Source organism: Acanthochromis polyacanthus, chromosome 16 (genome assembly GCF_021347895.1).
Source record: "Acanthochromis polyacanthus isolate Apoly-LR-REF ecotype Palm Island chromosome 16, KAUST_Apoly_ChrSc, whole genome shotgun sequence".
Taxonomy (NCBI): domain Eukaryota; kingdom Metazoa; phylum Chordata; class Actinopteri; family Pomacentridae; genus Acanthochromis; species Acanthochromis polyacanthus.
The window spans coordinates 27,442,011-27,459,327 of NC_067128.1; the positions used below are offsets into that span (position 1 = coordinate 27,442,011).

The 17,317-nt window shown below is 37.9% G+C and overlaps 2 protein-coding genes across 2 annotated transcripts; both read right to left on the reverse strand.

Annotated features, from left to right (window-relative positions):
* Positions 1–1,084: 1,084 nt before the first annotated feature.
* On the reverse strand, positions 1,085–8,816 carry ephx1 (epoxide hydrolase 1, microsomal (xenobiotic)). Its single transcript, XM_022216239.2, has 9 exons — positions 8,543–8,816; positions 5,478–5,712; positions 5,079–5,259; positions 4,789–5,007; positions 4,593–4,722; positions 4,165–4,379; positions 3,821–3,929; positions 3,462–3,584; positions 1,085–3,108 (listed from the first exon to the last, which is right to left on the reverse strand). Exons 2-9 carry the CDS (start codon positions 5,658–5,660, stop codon positions 2,901–2,903), a joined length of 1,368 nt encoding a protein of 455 aa, XP_022071931.1. The 5' UTR covers positions 5,661–5,712; positions 8,543–8,816; the 3' UTR covers positions 1,085–2,900.
* A 3,672-nt stretch (positions 8,817–12,488) lies between these two features.
* Positions 12,489–15,842, reverse strand: srp9 (signal recognition particle 9). The gene is made up of 3 exons (XM_022216251.2): positions 15,643–15,842; positions 15,411–15,479; positions 12,489–13,319 (listed from the first exon to the last, which is right to left on the reverse strand). Exons 1-3 carry the CDS (start codon positions 15,712–15,714, stop codon positions 13,200–13,202), a joined length of 261 nt encoding a protein of 86 aa, XP_022071943.1. The 5' UTR covers positions 15,715–15,842; the 3' UTR covers positions 12,489–13,199.
* Between the last annotated feature and the right edge of the window lie 1,475 nt (positions 15,843–17,317).

The following is a 17,317-nucleotide window of genomic DNA, read 5'->3' on the forward strand; positions in this document are numbered from 1 at the left end:
GTGGGTTTTTCCTTCTTTAACTGAGGGGTACCAACAATTTTGTCCACGTGTGTAACCACTAATCCACTGTGCAGCCCAGTTTTCAGGCTCCAGATCTCAAATAAGGGGCTATAAGCTATAATCCTCGATAAGCCCGCGGTGGTGGATTTGTAGTAGGATCACAGTTGTGATCGTCAGCATTCAGCTGACGTAGCGTTCGCTTGTCATAGTTACAGTGACGCCGTGATGCTATCTCACAGTAACACAGAAATCTTTGACGAATCCGTGGATCCAGACCAATAACCTAGACCGCATCACTGTCAAAATCTTATCAGTTGGTTTTTGTGTCATATCTGACCTTCCCTGAAAATTTCATCATATTCGTTATTCCGTTTTTTTCCAATGTTGCGCACAGACAGACTAACAGACGGAAAGACAAACGCATGCCAATCAACACATCACTAAGCTGCGTTGCTTGGCAGAGTAATAACCTGATAAGCCACACGTTTAAAATTGTCTATTTGAAGATAAAATAACATTTTTGGACAGTACTTATTAATAGAAACAGACATGCAAATACAATAAAGCAACAATAATTTAGGACCTTTAGTGTGAATAGCATTATCACCATTAACTACTATTCGGAAGAAATGAAACAATATTTTAGTAAGAACAGAAATGAATTGTGACTCTGTGGTTTCATTGACTACAGGTGTCTCCTGAAGTTGCATCATTTTGTGGATTTACACCATCTGTGGCGTATCTTGACTAAGATGATGAGCTTCGGTTTGTGTTGTTCAAAACAGTTTAGCAGCACAGGGATGAAAAAAATAAAAAATAAAACGCAGTCTTTCCACAAACGAAGAAATCTAGTTGTTTCTCATTTTCCTAAATATCTACAGTTGCATTTTTACGATTATAAGCACACGTTTACAATATTCACGATGTATTTGTGAATTATCAACTTGTTGCGGGTCAAATGTGGGGTGTGACTGTTTAAAAGAAACTGAAGATGGCTTTGGGATCATTTAAATCTCAGTGAAACTTTGCATACAACTGGGCGCAGGGTCGTGATTTCTGTGTTCCCCAGAAATAAAATACGGAGTCAGATTTTTTGTGTTTTATGTGGTTCAAAATAGAACAGTGTGACATGATCTGAGATGCAACACACGTACAGAAATTACATTTCATTGTAAAATTATTGGGAAGTAAAAGTCTGAACTTAACTGAACGATACAGTAAAAATGTCTTTTCACTATCATAAGACTAAATAAATGTCACCACTTAGTAATCATTCCCCAAACAAAGCTCATCAAACAGCATTGCAGATTCTATTTAGCTTATTCAGGATCAACATAATGCGTTAACTCTTATTTCTATGTGATTTATAGCATCACCATGACTGTCAAAAATCTTTAGAAGACATAATAAAGTAAAGCAGTAGTCCTGCTATTCCCACCCCCCTCATCCCCACTCTCACCCAACCATTCGAAGCAATTCAATTCAATTCAATTTTATTTATATAGCGTCAATTACAGTCAAATCGTCTCAAGACGCTTTACAGAACCCATATGCCTGACCCCCAGAGCAAGCCCAAAGGTGACAGTGGCAAGGAAAAACACCCTAGCAGATGGGCGCTTCTCTAAGCCTGGTTCAGATTTTTTGTTTTCCCTCCCTGTTCTAGGTTTCTTTTTCATTTCTTCCCACCGTCACTCATAGGGAATCCAAAGGCAACTTTGGATAATTAGGTTTTCTGTTTTCTGTTTATGATTCGTAAGGTCTGCAGGTTACTATGGTAAGTGCTGTGAGATGACATACGTTGTGAATCTGCGCTATATAAATAAAATTACATTGAATTGAATTGTAAGATTTGCATCAATAAACCATAATTTGAGACATTCTAAACTGCAGAGCTTGAAATTAGCAAATCCAGCAATTGGTGATACAAGATGTGAGTTTGTAGACACTCACACATAATCAAAGGCAACTGTAAACTAATTACTTATTCCATTAAGTGTGGAATAAACTGAGCACTGAAAAAAATGCTTTAAAAGATTTTAAGCTACTAAATATACGTTTTCAATGAAAGGAAGTTTTAAAAATAATGAAACACTATCCGAGGGTTTAAGGCAATCGTGTTACCATGTACAGAGGTTTCATGCTATCAGTCAGAGGAATGCCTGGCACCTTGTCTATGCTGTCAACACAATAACACCAAGTGTCCTCTGACCTCCCATCTGCAGCTGCTTAGTAAACTTCTTTAGACCACAAGACTGAGGGAAGCAGTTAAAAAAGTGAGAAACAGTGAAGTGGCCTGTGTTCAATAACGCATCTGCAGCTCCCAAACTGCGATTCAAGCTGCAGGTTTTTACGATACTTGCAAAAAGTGTTTTGCTGTAAATGTATTACTGTACTTTTGTAGATAACAATGGTAGTGCTTGCATTAGTGCTGTATCCTAAAAAAAATCCTTTATGAACAAAATGCATCTTCATTTTAAGTTTAAAAGTGAAAGCAGTGGACTGCTAGTTGATCCAAAAGGAGCTGGGCTCGATTTCCTGCTCCTACTATCTTATCTTATGATCTACAATCATCTGTCTTTTTGTAGCACACGCAGCTTTCAACAGAATTCCCCGTACATTCTGATCTACTAATCTCATGAATCAACCTTCTGTGCTTCCTCTTTTCCTTCTTGACTGCATGAGCTTCAAACAAACACATTTTGTAATATTACCACTGCATACGACTGCCTAAGTCAATAGAAAATATGATAAGGAATTTAATTTATAACTCTATACTATGCTGTATATTCCACTGCATTAAAAAAACTTACTTGACTATCTACATTTACTGTATGCCCTACGTTCCAGTTTCGGATTTACGATCTACTTTTAGTTCCTTCACCTGTTCATCAGTCCAAACTCTACTGTTTCTTCTTCTCCACCATTTTTATGAACTTCTGGATGTCTTCGGCCATCAGCTGGGGCTCTTCCATAGCAGCAAAATGGCCGCCACGAGGCATGGGGGTGAAGCTCACGAGATTATGGTATTTCTGTTGCACCCACAGTTTAGGTGTGTGCAACAGCTCGTGAGGGAAGGAGGCGAAGCCGGTGGGAACATAGACTGGTATCCTGGGAAAGAGTGGATGATGATTAAGCATCAAATTTTAAGACAAGACCATGCCTTTGTAGTCTACAAGATGAAATTTAGTAATGGAGGTGAAGCTAACACTGCTCATTGTACCACAAGCTTTTCTATTCTGTTACAGGTGGAAAAATCTAATGTATTGCTTCTGATTTAGGGGCTAAATCAGGTTTGTATGCTGCAAGAGAAAGACTTTAGATTTATCTTCACACATGTAGTGGTGAAAGCACAAAACCTTGGTAAAAATAAAGCATTTCAATGCAAAATATGTCATTAATGTATGACATAGTGGTGAGAAAAATGTAAAAATATAATAAAAGGCCCACAAGCTGTCACTCACTTTACATGTGTGTCGTTGAGACCATTGGCAACGTTTTCCTTGTACAACCTCATAGAGGAGATGATGCAGCCGGACGTCCAGTAGATCATCAAGTTGGTCAGCACGTCGTCCAGAGAGAACTTCCTGTAACACATTGTACACACAAGTTCAGCAGATCACGGCATCACTGGGATAATACATTTAGCTCAGGAACAAAGTGTCCCCAAACAATCCCATTTCAGAACAGAGCTAATACATTTTCTGCCACTAGAGATGCAGCATTTGTTTCTTTCATTTCTATCTACAATAAATTAACATGATGCTTTTTACTCCTAATTCTAATATAATTTTATAAGACTCTAACAATTGGTTGCATTTACCTGGTGAGTCCTCCGTCCTCTAGGTTCCTGAAGTCGGGGTTTGTCCACGTGGAGAACTTCTCCAGAATGTAGGCAGCCAGACCCACAGGAGAGTCATTAAGCCCTCGTCCTGAAACAATAACAATTCAAAGTATAATTAAACGTGTATAAATTGAAGTAGTTCTTATCAAAACTGCGACCAAACAAGAATATAAAGCAACGCTAGTTTTAAAGCATTTCAGGTTATACTGCAGATAACTCGAGAAGAGATTAAAGCAAATAAAATAGTGAGAGATCCAACAAACATCCTCAGTCTGATTCAAACTGTGTGATGCTGCTCAGAACCGTCTGATCCTGGTTCTTACCTACAGTGTCAGGCTTGGTGGCCTGAATGTGCATGTAGCCAGTCTCTTTGACAGATTCCACCACCACTTTCTCCCAGCAGGGATAGAGGCGCTCAATGTCCCTGTCAGTGAAGCCGAACAGCTTTGGGAAATGACGGCCAAGCATGATGGATAAAGTCATGAGCAGCCCCGTCTTGGCAGGTGGAGCAAAGTTCACATGAAGGCCTTTGATGATTCTGGAGAATAGGATTTCATTAAAGGCAGAAAATATGGTCTAATGTGAGAAAACACCTGTCAAAGAATGTACAGAAATATGTACATAACTTTACAGGTCACTAGATAGACAGAATATGGAATAATATTTCTAAATTTAACTGTAACTTGACGGTAATGATTATTTCCAGGTAATTAGGAGGTTACAATAATAAGGAGGTTCTTGTGGGTCTTACTTGGGTTCCAGCTGAGCCATGTTAGTGGTGACCAGCCAGCCCCAGTCTCCTCCTTGAGCGTAGAACTGCTGGAAGCCCAGACGCTTCATCAGTTTGTGGAAGATGTGGGCCGCACAAACCGAATTAAAACCTGTTCACATGTGCACAGAGTTAGAAACTGGCAGTGTGCAGGAGAAGAAGACATTTTCAGACTCACCTTTCTTATGTGGTGCTTCAGAGAAGCCATATCCTGGTATGGAGGGACACACCACCTCAAACACGAGGTCGTTTGGGTCTGATGGGTCTGTCAGCAGAGGGATCAGCTTGTAGAACTCATAGAATGAACCGGGCCAGCCATGAACCATAATCAGAGGGATGGGACTGGTCCCCTGTGGCACCTTCTTGGGCTTCACATGCACATAATGGACATCAATACCTGGATGGAAGTTCAATAAGTTAGTAAGACACAACATGACCTTCATCAGTGTGTCAGCTGTGCCGTCTCACCTTCAATGTTGGTTTTAAAATGAGGGTACTGGTTGAGTTTGTCAACTTGTTTCCTCCAGTCAAAGTCATTTCTCCAGTAAGACAGCACCTTTTGCAGATAGTGGGAGTTGAAGCCATAATTAAACTGGCTGTCCTCGAGGGATGGAACAGGACGAGTCTGGTCAATCCTCCGGTACAGGTCCTGACAGACAAGAAGAGAATATGTGTGTGTGAAGGGGTACTATGGAGAGTCTCTCCTGTGTGACGAACTAAAGGCCAATTGATGGTTTCCATATCTCCATTCACTGACCAATGCATGAAATGAAATTGTAAACTGTAAGTCTCCAATGGCTGACCAGTGTGGACTCAGAAAGCAGTCATGACACAGGTCTGATGCTGCGAGATCTATGTGAAACCAACCTCCAGCTCTTCATCACTGGTGGTAACTTTAAAGGGGCGGATGGTGACGTCCTCCTCAGCGGCAGAGCGTGCTCCGGCCCCCCACCAGCCATCCTCAGCCTTAAGAACCTGGGTCCTGTTCCTCTGAACCAGGAAGTAGATTAGTCCTCCGATCACCAGAGCAACTAGCACCTCTGTGAACATGATGGAAAGCCTCTGCACCGAGACAGGAGCCGATGAACGGAGAAAGACGGGACTGGACAGAGGAAAGATTGAGACAACATGCAGACACAGCAAAGACACAGTTGAAACGATATCACATTCAACCTTTTTCTTCCTGTCATTGTTTTGTTAACAAAACTGAGCTAAACATATTTACTTCATTAATCCATCAAATATGTCTTACTACTTTATGCAATGTTTGCATCTTTAAAGACTGAGCAAACACATTCTTTCACCTTTGACCAACTGGCATATAAAACCAGATAGAGACAAAATAATAGATAATGCAGTAAAGTCATATGTAATAATATATCTGTCACAGGTGACAGGTGACGTTTTACTTTTTTGTACTTTAAGTGCACTTTACTGATAGCACTTATCTACTTTTAACTAAGTAAAGGTGCATGACTTCTACTTGTAATTCTGTGTTTTGAAACTGCTATTACTTGAGTGAAGGATCGGAATACTTTAACCTCCATTGTTGAACACGTATGAACATGACGGCTTAATCTGTCAGGGGTGTAATCTAAGTCAGAGTCACAAACACACCATTGGTCATGAGCTTAGACAAACATGTGGGCACACCTAAACAAAGCAGTTGTTGTGTTTGAGACCAGCTGACAGGATAAGCTGGCCACGCCTTCAGTCACAGCTCCAGAGAGCTGCATGACAAAGCTTTTCTCATTCAGGAGAGCTGCAGACACAAACTGCATCACTGGCAAACAGTGCTTCTCAGTAACCAGGGGTTCAGACATTTCACTGGCAGTCAGTACAATTCAAACTGTCACTCACTGGAGAAAAAGTCACGACGCTGAAGTTGGCTTCTGATTTGAGAGTTAAAGGAAAAGTTAGGGTAGCCTTAACTTACAGAGCTGATTGACTTTTTCTTAGATTTTTCCACATTTAAATATGTAAAACCATGTTAGACATTTTAGGTAAACCCTCATGTCTGAAACCCACTTGGACTACATTAGACCAGGTCCAGATCTAAAACCACTACATCTGGACTGGTGGAATCTGGATCATCTAAAAAAATGTGTTAAACACCGTCTCTGATTTGTAAAACCTTTTTCTATTTGTGAGAATCCAAAAATGAAGGATTTTACTGTCGGCCGCATCAGACCAACTCCTGATATTAAATCACTATACAGAGAAGGTTTAAATTTGGGCTAGGTTATCTCAGAGAAGCTTTCTTTTGAGCATATTTTCGAATTTGTGAACCCTTACTAAAAAGAGAGGATTTCACTGCTGTTTTTTCGACATGTAAGCCACATTATACCAAGGCTAGATCTAAAGCTACTATATTAAAACAAGTCAAAACTTTACTAGATTGTGCTAGAGAGGCTAAAGATTCTTTAAAGCGTCGTTTCTAATTTGTGAAACCTTTATTCCATTTGAGTAAACGAAAAACAAAGGAGAGTTCACTGCTTTTTTCACATTAGACACTAGACAGTCTGATCAATGATCTAAAAAACACTACACATAAACTTTTATGTGGAAATGAAAAAAGTGGAGTTCACTGCCTTTTATTTTTGCATGTGCACCACACTAGACCAGGTCTACATGACCACTACATAAAGATTGGTCGTATCTGGACTAGATTATCTCAGACAGACTACATTTTCTTTGCAGCACAGTTTCTCATTTGTGAAAAAAATTATTTCATTTGTGAAAATAAAAATAAACCAGATTTTCTTGTATTTATTTATTTTTTTTGCACCTGAACCACATAATATCAGGTCTTCGTCTACAATCACTACATATAAACAGGTCAAAATTGAAGGAAACTGACTCAAAGAGACAAAAGATCCTTTAAGGTGTGAGGTATGATCTGTAAAAGCTTTATTCTACTTGTGAAAATGCAAAAAAAGAGAGATTTCATTCATTCATTTCATTAAAACCACTATATATAAACTAATCAAATTTGAATCCAATTGTCCTTGAGGAGCTATAAACTCTCTGAAATACAGCTTTTGATTTGTGAACTTTTATTCAATTTGTGAAAAAGCAAAAAAGAAAGATTTCTCTGTCGTTTTTTTTTTTTTTTTGCTTCTGACTCACATTATATCAGGTCTATGACTAAAACCACAACAGCTAATCAGGAGTAGACTGTCTCAGAGAAGTATTCTTTAAAACATAATTTCTGCTTTCTGAAGTGTTAAATATATCTGTGAAAAAGCAAAATAAGTCAGATTCCACAGTTGTTTTTCCTCACGTACACCACATTAGACCAAATCTGAAATGTTTCACACACTAGAAAGTGTGCTTTAAAGACTCTTCTGTCATGATGTAGTCCAGATTAAACCAGTGAATAGAGGTGGTTTGACATCTGGAACTGATCTAATGTGGTCCATATGGGGGAAAAAAGTGATTTGTAGAAAAGTCTGAATTGACATTTTGCAGGTTGGTGGATTCATGTCAGAGTTCAACCACCTGACAGCTGAGTTTGGCTCCATTACAAGCAAAACAAAGTATTTTCTAGAACAAACCGAACTTCAGAGCTGCAAAATTAGATGCTAGTAAAAACAACTGTTGACTCGAACAACAGATTAAAATAGCTAATTTTAGTTCGTATTTCGTTAGTTAATGCCAACCAGAGAGCAATAAATGAACTCAGTTAGCTAGTTATCAGGTTCTTGATTACTAACGACGATGTATAGGTATAGTTAAATTTTCCCAACGCACTTTCAGATAACTACATCAACTAAAGTAAGCCAATTGTTCCAAACGCTGCAATTTACGACTTTACGTTTATTTTAGTTCAGCCGCACTGTGTAAGAAGATAATGGTAAAGTCAAAACTACTAAACGGGGAAGAAAACTTCACCAGAATTCACTCAGGACATCAGCTTTTTGCAGCTTTACCTGCAGAAGACCCACTAAGTCTGAAGGTCCAGTTCAGTCCAGGACGCTGCTTCTGCGGTTCCGTCCGATTCCCGACCTGAGATCTTTCACTCCGACCTACTTTACTGTTCTTCACCTTAAATTACTATTGTTTTATAATGCTGACATTCAGCTGGACAGACTGCAGCAGCTAAACTGTCAGAAGAGTAATTGTTTCTATTACTACTATTACATTATTATACCTGCACGAAAGTTAAAACACGCCAGAACAAGAATTTGTACTGGGAAGTGAATGCGTCACGGATGATGACCGCCGCAAGAGGATGATGGGAAATGTAGTATTTTGTAGCAGGTGAATCGCTCCCAGTATTGTGTGGTGCCAAAAAGTGATCATCTGCCAAAAACTGATTGTGCTTCATGTTAAAGCTGTTTTGTATAGTTTTATGTAAGTAGACTGCTGCTTTTATCTGAATCAAGCAGTCATAATGTTGAAATACATCTAATTGTTATTTCTGTGGTCATAGCAAAAGAATATCTTTTGTGAAATTTGTTTTCACAATTTATAGTATAATCAGGCTTTACATTTAAGACGGATTACAGGCAATGCTATAGTTGTTTTTGCACTGTTTAGGCTATGCTGTGTAAGGTCATTTTTAGACTGGAAAAAATAAGATTTCTGGATGCGTTTCATATCTAAAATGAAGAAATGATTCCTTTTGCAATTATCCTATAAGCTATTATCTCCTAAATGTAACCTCGCGAGTTAAATCAGTCATTTTGGTCATAATGTTGGGCCTGTAGGCACAAGCTGGCAAACGTAAAACTCCATTATATGAGTAAATAGGTTCTTTTAAGTTTTTTCAGCAGGCAACAAACAACCAGATCGGTTATAACTGAGACCACAAGTAAAAACAAAAGATACGTTAAAAGCAGTGACAAAATGATATCTGCTCCAACTGATTCCAATCATATTTTTTTTGACAGATGATCACTTTTTTGCACAACACTTGATTAAACAGGACACTAAATTAAAGATTTTTTTTAATCAAAAGTAAGAGTATAAACAAAATTGAAAGGTCATGTCTACAACTTACTTTTGTACACTAATTTGTTTTGTAATATGGAGCACAATCTAAAAATCCTTTTATGTGCGTGTGTGTGAGTGTGTGTGTGTCTAATACCAGAGATGCAAACACAGTCATGATATTTTTTTTTAAATGGGAAAAAATAGCTACCCAAAGTTGCAATAAAATGTGCTGATACAATATAACCAAATAAAGTCTGTGCCAGTATATGCAAAAATAAATAGTAAATTCTATTACTCAGATACTTTAATATCACTACATGGTCAGATTACTAATAGAGAGATCAATGTGAACTAGCAAGTAATATTTGTTTTTATAATCAGAGATGATAACGACTGAATTTTGTCCAAAAATGTCTTCTCTTGAAAATGAACCTCAGGTTGACTGAGTGAGTGCAAAATCAAACATTGTCAGAAGAAAATGCAACCATTATCAAATTACTGTTTGCTCTAAAGCAGCTCCTCCCGTCTTGCACAAAACTATCATTGTTACACAAACACACACACAAAGACCTCAAAAAAGTTTACCTTTCCAGCAATCACTAGCTATGATTCCTCACAGGTATGAGTTGCTCAGGCCTTTTTCTTCAAGGTTTATTGGTGTTTTACTGCTACTACCTACATATAGAAATGTGGACATTTGTGACAGAATCAACTGTATGTTAGCAAAAAACTGTATATAACCTATTTACCCACTTTTTACACTATATAATTTTTTTAAACAACATAGGCACGACTGTATATAGTACATATCATTCGAATATACAGATGTTTGCCAGAAAAAAGTTCATTCAAAGAAATCCTAACATTTGGTAACACTTGTTTCTTAAGTCTTTTGGATGTCTATTGTCCAGATGTACAACATACTTGAAGATTTCATCCCACAGAGGACAGAGTAGCAGGTTTTGTAATTCAACCCTCAATCTCACATATAACCTTACCAATTTAACCATGATTATTTGTACAAGTTAGATAGATATTTAAATATTTCTACACTTTCAATAATATTAGGTAAAACACATTTAATAATATTTTGTAGTATTAAATACACTACTCACAATAAGTTAGGGATATTGTTATTTACATGTGTGTTTTTCCTGTTTGGTCTGAATTTTAATGAAATAAGTAATAGTTCCCTTTGATATTACTATTATTGAATGAGAAGAAGCACCATTTTTATTAGTGCAATATTTATTACACCAACAACTTAGACAATAACAAAGATAGCCCCAAATGACCAAACCTGACAAAGTCAGTAGCAGGTGTTTCCACCATTTGCCACAATGACGTCTCATGCTCCTGACTAACCTCATGATGTTGTTCTCAGGCAATGTGCTCCACTCCTCCACAAGTTCTTCACATAGTTCTGCCAGGTCACATGGGGGTGGGGTACGAGCATCCAGTCGCTGCTTCAGCTGGTCCCACATGTGCTCTATGGGGTTCTGGTCAGGGGACATTGCTGGCCATACCATATGAGGCACTCCGACTTCCTGAAGTCAAGCTGTGACAATTCTGGCACCATGTGGTGGAGCATTATCATCCATGAACAGAAATTTGGGGGTGTGCTGGCAGAATTAGGGGATGATGATGGGTTCTATGATGTCTCTGAGGTAAGAACATGCAGTGACTTAGCCATCTACAATCACCAAATCTGTTTTGAACTGACTGGTGATGCCTGCCCAGACTGTTGCACCTCCTCCACCAAAGCCAACCCTGGGGACCATGTTGACCTCGGCGTATCGCTCACCTTGCCTTCTCCAGGAACACTGACAACCATCATTTCTGTGCAAGGTGACCCGACACTCATCAGTGAACAGGACGGTAGACCACTGCTGCACTGTCCAGATCACACGGTCTTATTTTTCTGGACTTGCTTTTTTATGTGATGCCATTTCTTTATTACTTATAGTGCCTTTTAAGATTTTATTTTGTTTGTATTTATTAATTTGACATAATATTTTACATTTGTTTTTATGTTGCATTTTGGGTAACTTGCTTTAGCTTTGTCTGTCAAAGCACTTTGTAAACCTTTGCTTTAGAATATATAGCTGTGTAAATAAAGTAATTATTATTATTATTTCTGTTTTTAATAAAATATACCAAGAATTTGCTCAAAACAAGTCAGATAAATACTTGCTGAGCCAGATTGTTTACAATTCACAACAACACTGAATATATAGTGACCTATTCCTCCTTAGCTACATAACTGGACATATCAGTGATATAACACTTGCTTATATTAAATTTAGAATGTTTTCACATTACCACAAGAAATTTAACTGTCATACATCAAAACCTGAGGTACACCCAGTACAGGTGGTAATCAAGCGAAACATTAAGGTAAACATTATGTGAATTTACCTGAGTAATTTACATATTACAGGTAAAATCTTTCAGTATTATAATATACACAAATTTAAATACTGAGGTTGAGAACCTACAGTATCATAAAAAGTCAACCTAACTTAAATAGTAATGTTTAACAACCTAAAATAATGTATAGCCTAACATATTCTATGGAGGTTGACATCCAACAAAACCTATCATATAGGTGTATATCCTATTTCTAGATTTTTGTTAACTCTTATTCTTTGCTGGTACTTTATGTTGCTGCTGTGTCATCCTTTGTAGGAGTTTGTAAGTTTAAAGTAAAAGTTTGACCTTTAAAAATTATCAGATAAACACAGACAGAGAAAGTTGACCATAACAGTTTGACATAACCAGATAAACCTTAAAAACATTTTAACTCTTAACCTAACCTCCTCAACATTGTTATGAAAACATTTGTGCCACATATATTCTGCTGTGTATTATCATGCATACATTTGTGGATGTTTAAGATACCACAATCCACTGGGAGATGAATACAGGAGAGATGTCGGCTGTATTGGGGTAAATAAACATTTATTGAACATGTAACGTAATTACTCTCAGTAGGCGAAAAGGCATTTGGAGGTGTGGGGTGGCTTTCTCCGTAGTAGTCGTGGGTTTCTCCACACCACTGTTGAGAAATCAGAAGTTCCTGCTCCATTCGTGTGGCACGAGTCCATGAAGAAAACCAAAAATGAAACCCATCGATCAGCTGATGCTAAATTCGACATAGCTACATAGACACATAAAGGAAATGTCTTTACCACTCGTCTTTCTTGTCCCGTTCAAAACTGAAAATAAATGCCACCTCCTCTAAAGAAATCAAGGTGCTAAAGTTGCTTTTACAGCAGCACCCCACAGTCTCCCAAACCCTCTCACTTTCCCCATCTTTACATTTCCTTCAATTCCTCAGCAGCCTACACCGATCTCACTTTATATTAGTACTGTCAGGGGCATGATTAAAATGCCTAAAAAGGAAAAACAGGACAATGGGATTATAAATGACCCGGAAGGCATCATAAAAAACAGAATCCTGGGAGGATTAAATATATACAGTACATCTAGATTTCACGTCTCTGATGGTACTAAATCAGTGTAGGCAGCCAGATCAATCTCACCACGTTCTCTTTATAAACACTCTTCTCTCAGACTCCACGTCGCACTCTGATGGTTCTCAACAACCACTGTGTCCACTGAAACCAGTCCAAGTGCTTCGAGAGCATTTTAGTCCATCTCCATGGCGCCACTGTGCGTCTCCTTGGACACCATGAGTCTCATCAGTTTTCCATGGAGCTTCTCAATCTTCTTCACGTCCTGGGCCTGGTCTGTCTTGTACTGTAAACACTGTGAGGAAGGGAGAAAACAATACATAATGAAGGCTGTGAGTGACACCTACCATTACATTAAAATGACTAGTTGGAGTGACATAGCTTTCAAAGCCCTGATAAAGAAGTCACATAAATAATAAGATCATAAAAAACATCCCAGTGCTCCAGTATGAGAACCACCATCAAATATCATCAACCACAAGTTGAACAAGAAGTCCTCAAGCAGATGATCTGGATGCCACAGAGTTCTGAATCAATGTAGGATCATATAAGGCGACATAAGCAACTGACACAAATTAACCAGAGCAGAGCCATAGCAAACCATCCAAGGTGCTTGGAACAACCTATGTGCCAAGTATGTTGGAAAAAAAACAAAAAACAAAGAGTTGCTGAAAACAGTTCAGTTGCCTCATGACTGACTTGTGATCCTCTGGCTTTTACAGAGAAATACTTCTATATCTACAGTCAAATCAAAGCTTATATGAAAAATGATCAGACTGATTATTGTTGAAAGATTTTGGAATCACCATTTCAATAATGGTTTAAAAGTGGGAATGTTCAATTTTGCGTTTGTTTTTTCACTGAAACAAATATAAAAATGATGATGTGATTTTTGTTGCGGTCTGTCCCAAACAAGCATTGAGAGAATATGATTTGTTGGCATTGTATCTCTGTAGCACCATAACACTTAATGTTAACGGGTATGTTATGACATAATGTACTTTCACAGCTCCTGCAATCTGGATATCACACTTGTTGACATTGCAGTTCCCATAATATTAATTGTTCAGTCCCAATCTACAGCATGGAGTGGCACAAAGCTTAGGTTAATATCCCCATGACGATGCATTTTGCACCCTTTTACACATGCAATATGACGTCATCACTCTTTTAAAATGAGAAGAAAAAGACCATCTATCAATCAATAGTAACCACACTGTCCAAATACCTGTTAACTGTATTTACAAATTCCACAAACACTAATAAGTCTGTCAGTGTATGAAGAAAATCTCAGTACTACTACTTTACTAACAGGAAAAATTACACTGACACAGCTATGACTGGGGATGCCTGTTGTTATGATAAATGATGTAACTGCAGAAAATAAACTGTGACTTCTTTGTGTGACAGCCCATCTATCTGAGCTGCAGAAAAGTGTGATTAGCGATCACAGCCTGACTCCAACTGATGCTGTTCCCATGTTAATTTACAATTATAGGTATACAGGCATGAAATTATCAGAGCTAATGTTCCACATGTACATATGTCTGCAACTCTCTAGCTTTGAAGATGCTTATATGGATTCTGTGGAAAGAATCCTTAAACAGCCAGAAGCAATAAACTAAACATCAGATCGTGTTCAGAACTTGTGCTGTAAGTGTCTGTTTTCATCTCAGTAAAGTTTTGATTGTTGTAGACATTTCAGTAACATGTAGCCCAAGAGATCTGAGACTGTAAGTGAAAGAGGAAAATGCATCTTTTGCTGTGACTTTTTGGGTTAATATTTGTGTTGGAATGTTTTTGAGAAGCTATCCTCAAATCACGTGACACAAGTCAAAGCACAGGTGAATGTGCACGGATGCAGCTTGGACTTGTGCTATATTTGATACAGAAATGTAACCACGTTTCATCAGGTAAGACTGCCATCACAACTTTGATGGAAAAATGAGCAGACATGAGGCTGACACGATCTGAAGCAAGTGTGGCTTAAAGTTGGTTTAGTAGTAATCATGTTAAAACTTGTTCAACACTTTGGCTTATTAAACACAATGATTTCTTCACTATCACAAACATTCCAGCCTCACAGAACTGCTAGCATGTCTGTAAACTCACATTTATACGAGGGTATATTGAGACTAGTGGCAGAATCAGCTGACAATCAACCAACTGAAAGTAAATATTTACAGGTGAGTATCTTCAAGTAAAAAGTTTCACAGCTGCTAAGACTTACTCATGTTTCTCTGTTGCATGTCATTATTTGGTCATGTCATCCTAATTCATTCTCCATACAGCCAAATACAAGTATTAGAGGTCTGACGTTCACATTAACATTTCATTATCTGATACAAACAGTTCAATAAAAACAGGAATTACTCGTTTTACTTACCACGGTGTTGTCGGTCACTTTAATGCAAAGGTTTCCATCGCAGTGTCTGTACTTTAGAACCACTCTGACCTGTGAACAGAGCAGCAACTGGTGAATTTGAAAGCTTTAATAAAAATAATAATAATCAGACTAACTAGTCAGCAGTCACGTCGCTAACGAGCTAACCGGCTAAAAGGCTGCCCTGCTAGCATGCTAACCAGCACTGTACTCAAGAAACAAACATTTTTATTACCTTCATGGGATCTGTCAGATAGAGTTTCTCTGCTGCGCGGGCGAACTCCTCCCAGGTCTGGTAGTAAGGCATTATTTTAACGAAGCACTGTCTCTGTTTCACCAAAGAAAGTGTTTGAATCGGTTGGTCAGGCTGAAGCTAACTCAGAACACCACATCAGCAGCAGCGTGCTCTCAGCCAATCAGAGCAAAAGCAGCGTGATGACGAAACCTCATCCGTGGCAACTTTTCAAAATAAACGCAAGTTAAGCTTGAACTCATAATGAATAAAAATAATTACAATTTAGAGGTACCATATGGTGAAATCCATTTTAATTGTAGATTTTGGTTGGTATGAACTTTGGGATTTAAAATAAATCTTGTTAAAATATAAAGATGTTTAATTTTGCCATTCCTCAAGTCCCACCACAACAAGTTACTATTGGCCTGAAAATTGAAATACACAATATGGGACAAGGTGAGATTTGGATTAATCTGCTGAAAATGAGCATATTGTTGGAGATTTAAGTATTTTGTGGCTGTTTTTTTTTTTGTCAATTTCTTGACTAAAATTTAAAATGTATCATAGTAAGTGTGTGCTCCATGAATAATGAAGTAATTAAGTCCCAATTCAAAATATACATGCAAAAAATGATGGTGTATTTTAGGTGAGTGCTACCTTACATTCAAAATTGCACACTTTCTGTTTTTTGTGTTCCTATAAAGTATGTGTTGTTGCATACTGTATGTAAGTAAATGGTTGGAGCAAAATACTGGCTATGACTGTCTTGCTAGTATATCTGTCACAGTCTGTAGTGTGAAATTAGATGCCTTTGCAATCAGTGGCTCAAGCTTGTTACTTTAGTGAGACAACTTTATGTATGTGTGGTGCCTTCTGTTGTGCAGATGGTCAGAAAGGCCAGGGGTACATGCTGGCTTGCATGCTGCAAAATGAGACATGCAAATAGCAGTTGACATGCTACATGTCAGGAAATAGTAAATCTTTCTTTCCTGGCATGATATATAGTAGGCTATTGTAGTATGGGTTTTGGAATGTAGTCATGCAACCTGACCCAGTGGGCTTTTGTTTTGAAATTATCCAGAGTCATAGACCTGGAAATGTTATTGTGCAGTCTGGTATTGGAAATTCTACATGCCTCCCTCTTGTGGTTGCATTTAAAACCAACTCAAGAAAAAGATCAGACCTTTGGATATGACGGATTCAAAAAATCTGAATACATTCAGCGCCCTCCATAATTATTGGCACCCCTCGTTAAGATGTGTTGAAAACCTTAAAATAAATTCAATTTTTATTGCAGAAGCATACTCTCACACTGAAAATTGTACAAAAATATATTATAGGAGAAGATTAGGTGCTGTTTTGTTGGCAAAGGGAGTTGTACAAAGTATTAACAACAGAGTTGCTAATAATGGTAGCACACTTGATTTGATGTAAAAGAATTTTTTTCTTAATGTGTGATTTTTTTCCCCCACTGAATAAAGGCACTTTAATTAAAGGTTGGATTTTCCTCTTTTTTCGTTGTAGTCCCGTATTATTTTGAAAAAAACTGAATTTATTAGACGCTAAAGAACACATCTTAACCAGGCGTGCCAATAATTTTGGAGGGCGCTGTAAGTAGATACGGGTGTCATCAAGCTAATTTTTACGCATTACGATCATTCATTTCTCCTGATGT

What these genes read in the sequence shown, in the direction of transcription:
- ephx1 (XM_022216239.2), bottom strand. Translation starts at nt 5,660, where the DNA reads ATGTTCACAGAGGTGCTAGTTGCTCTGGTGATCGGAGGACTAATCTAC. An exon ending in ATGGCTCAGCTGGAACCCAA is followed by an intron (nt 4,380 to 4,592) that starts GTAAGACCCACA and finishes CCTATTCTCCAG; the next exon opens with AATCATCAAAGGCCTTCATG. An exon ending in CTCAACGACACACATGTAAA is followed by an intron (nt 3,109 to 3,461) that starts GTGAGTGACAGC and finishes ACTCTTTCCCAG; the next exon opens with GATACCAGTCTATGTTCCCA.
- srp9 (XM_022216251.2), bottom strand. Translation starts at nt 15,714, where the DNA reads ATGCCTTACTACCAGACCTGGGAGGAGTTCGCCCGCGCAGCAGAGAAA. An exon ending in ATCTGACAGATCCCATGAAG is followed by an intron (nt 15,480 to 15,642) that starts GTAATAAAAATG and finishes CTCTGTTCACAG; the next exon opens with GTCAGAGTGGTTCTAAAGTA. An exon ending in AAGTGACCGACAACACCGTG is followed by an intron (nt 13,320 to 15,410) that starts GTAAGTAAAACG and finishes CCTTCCTCACAG; the next exon opens with TGTTTACAGTACAAGACAGA.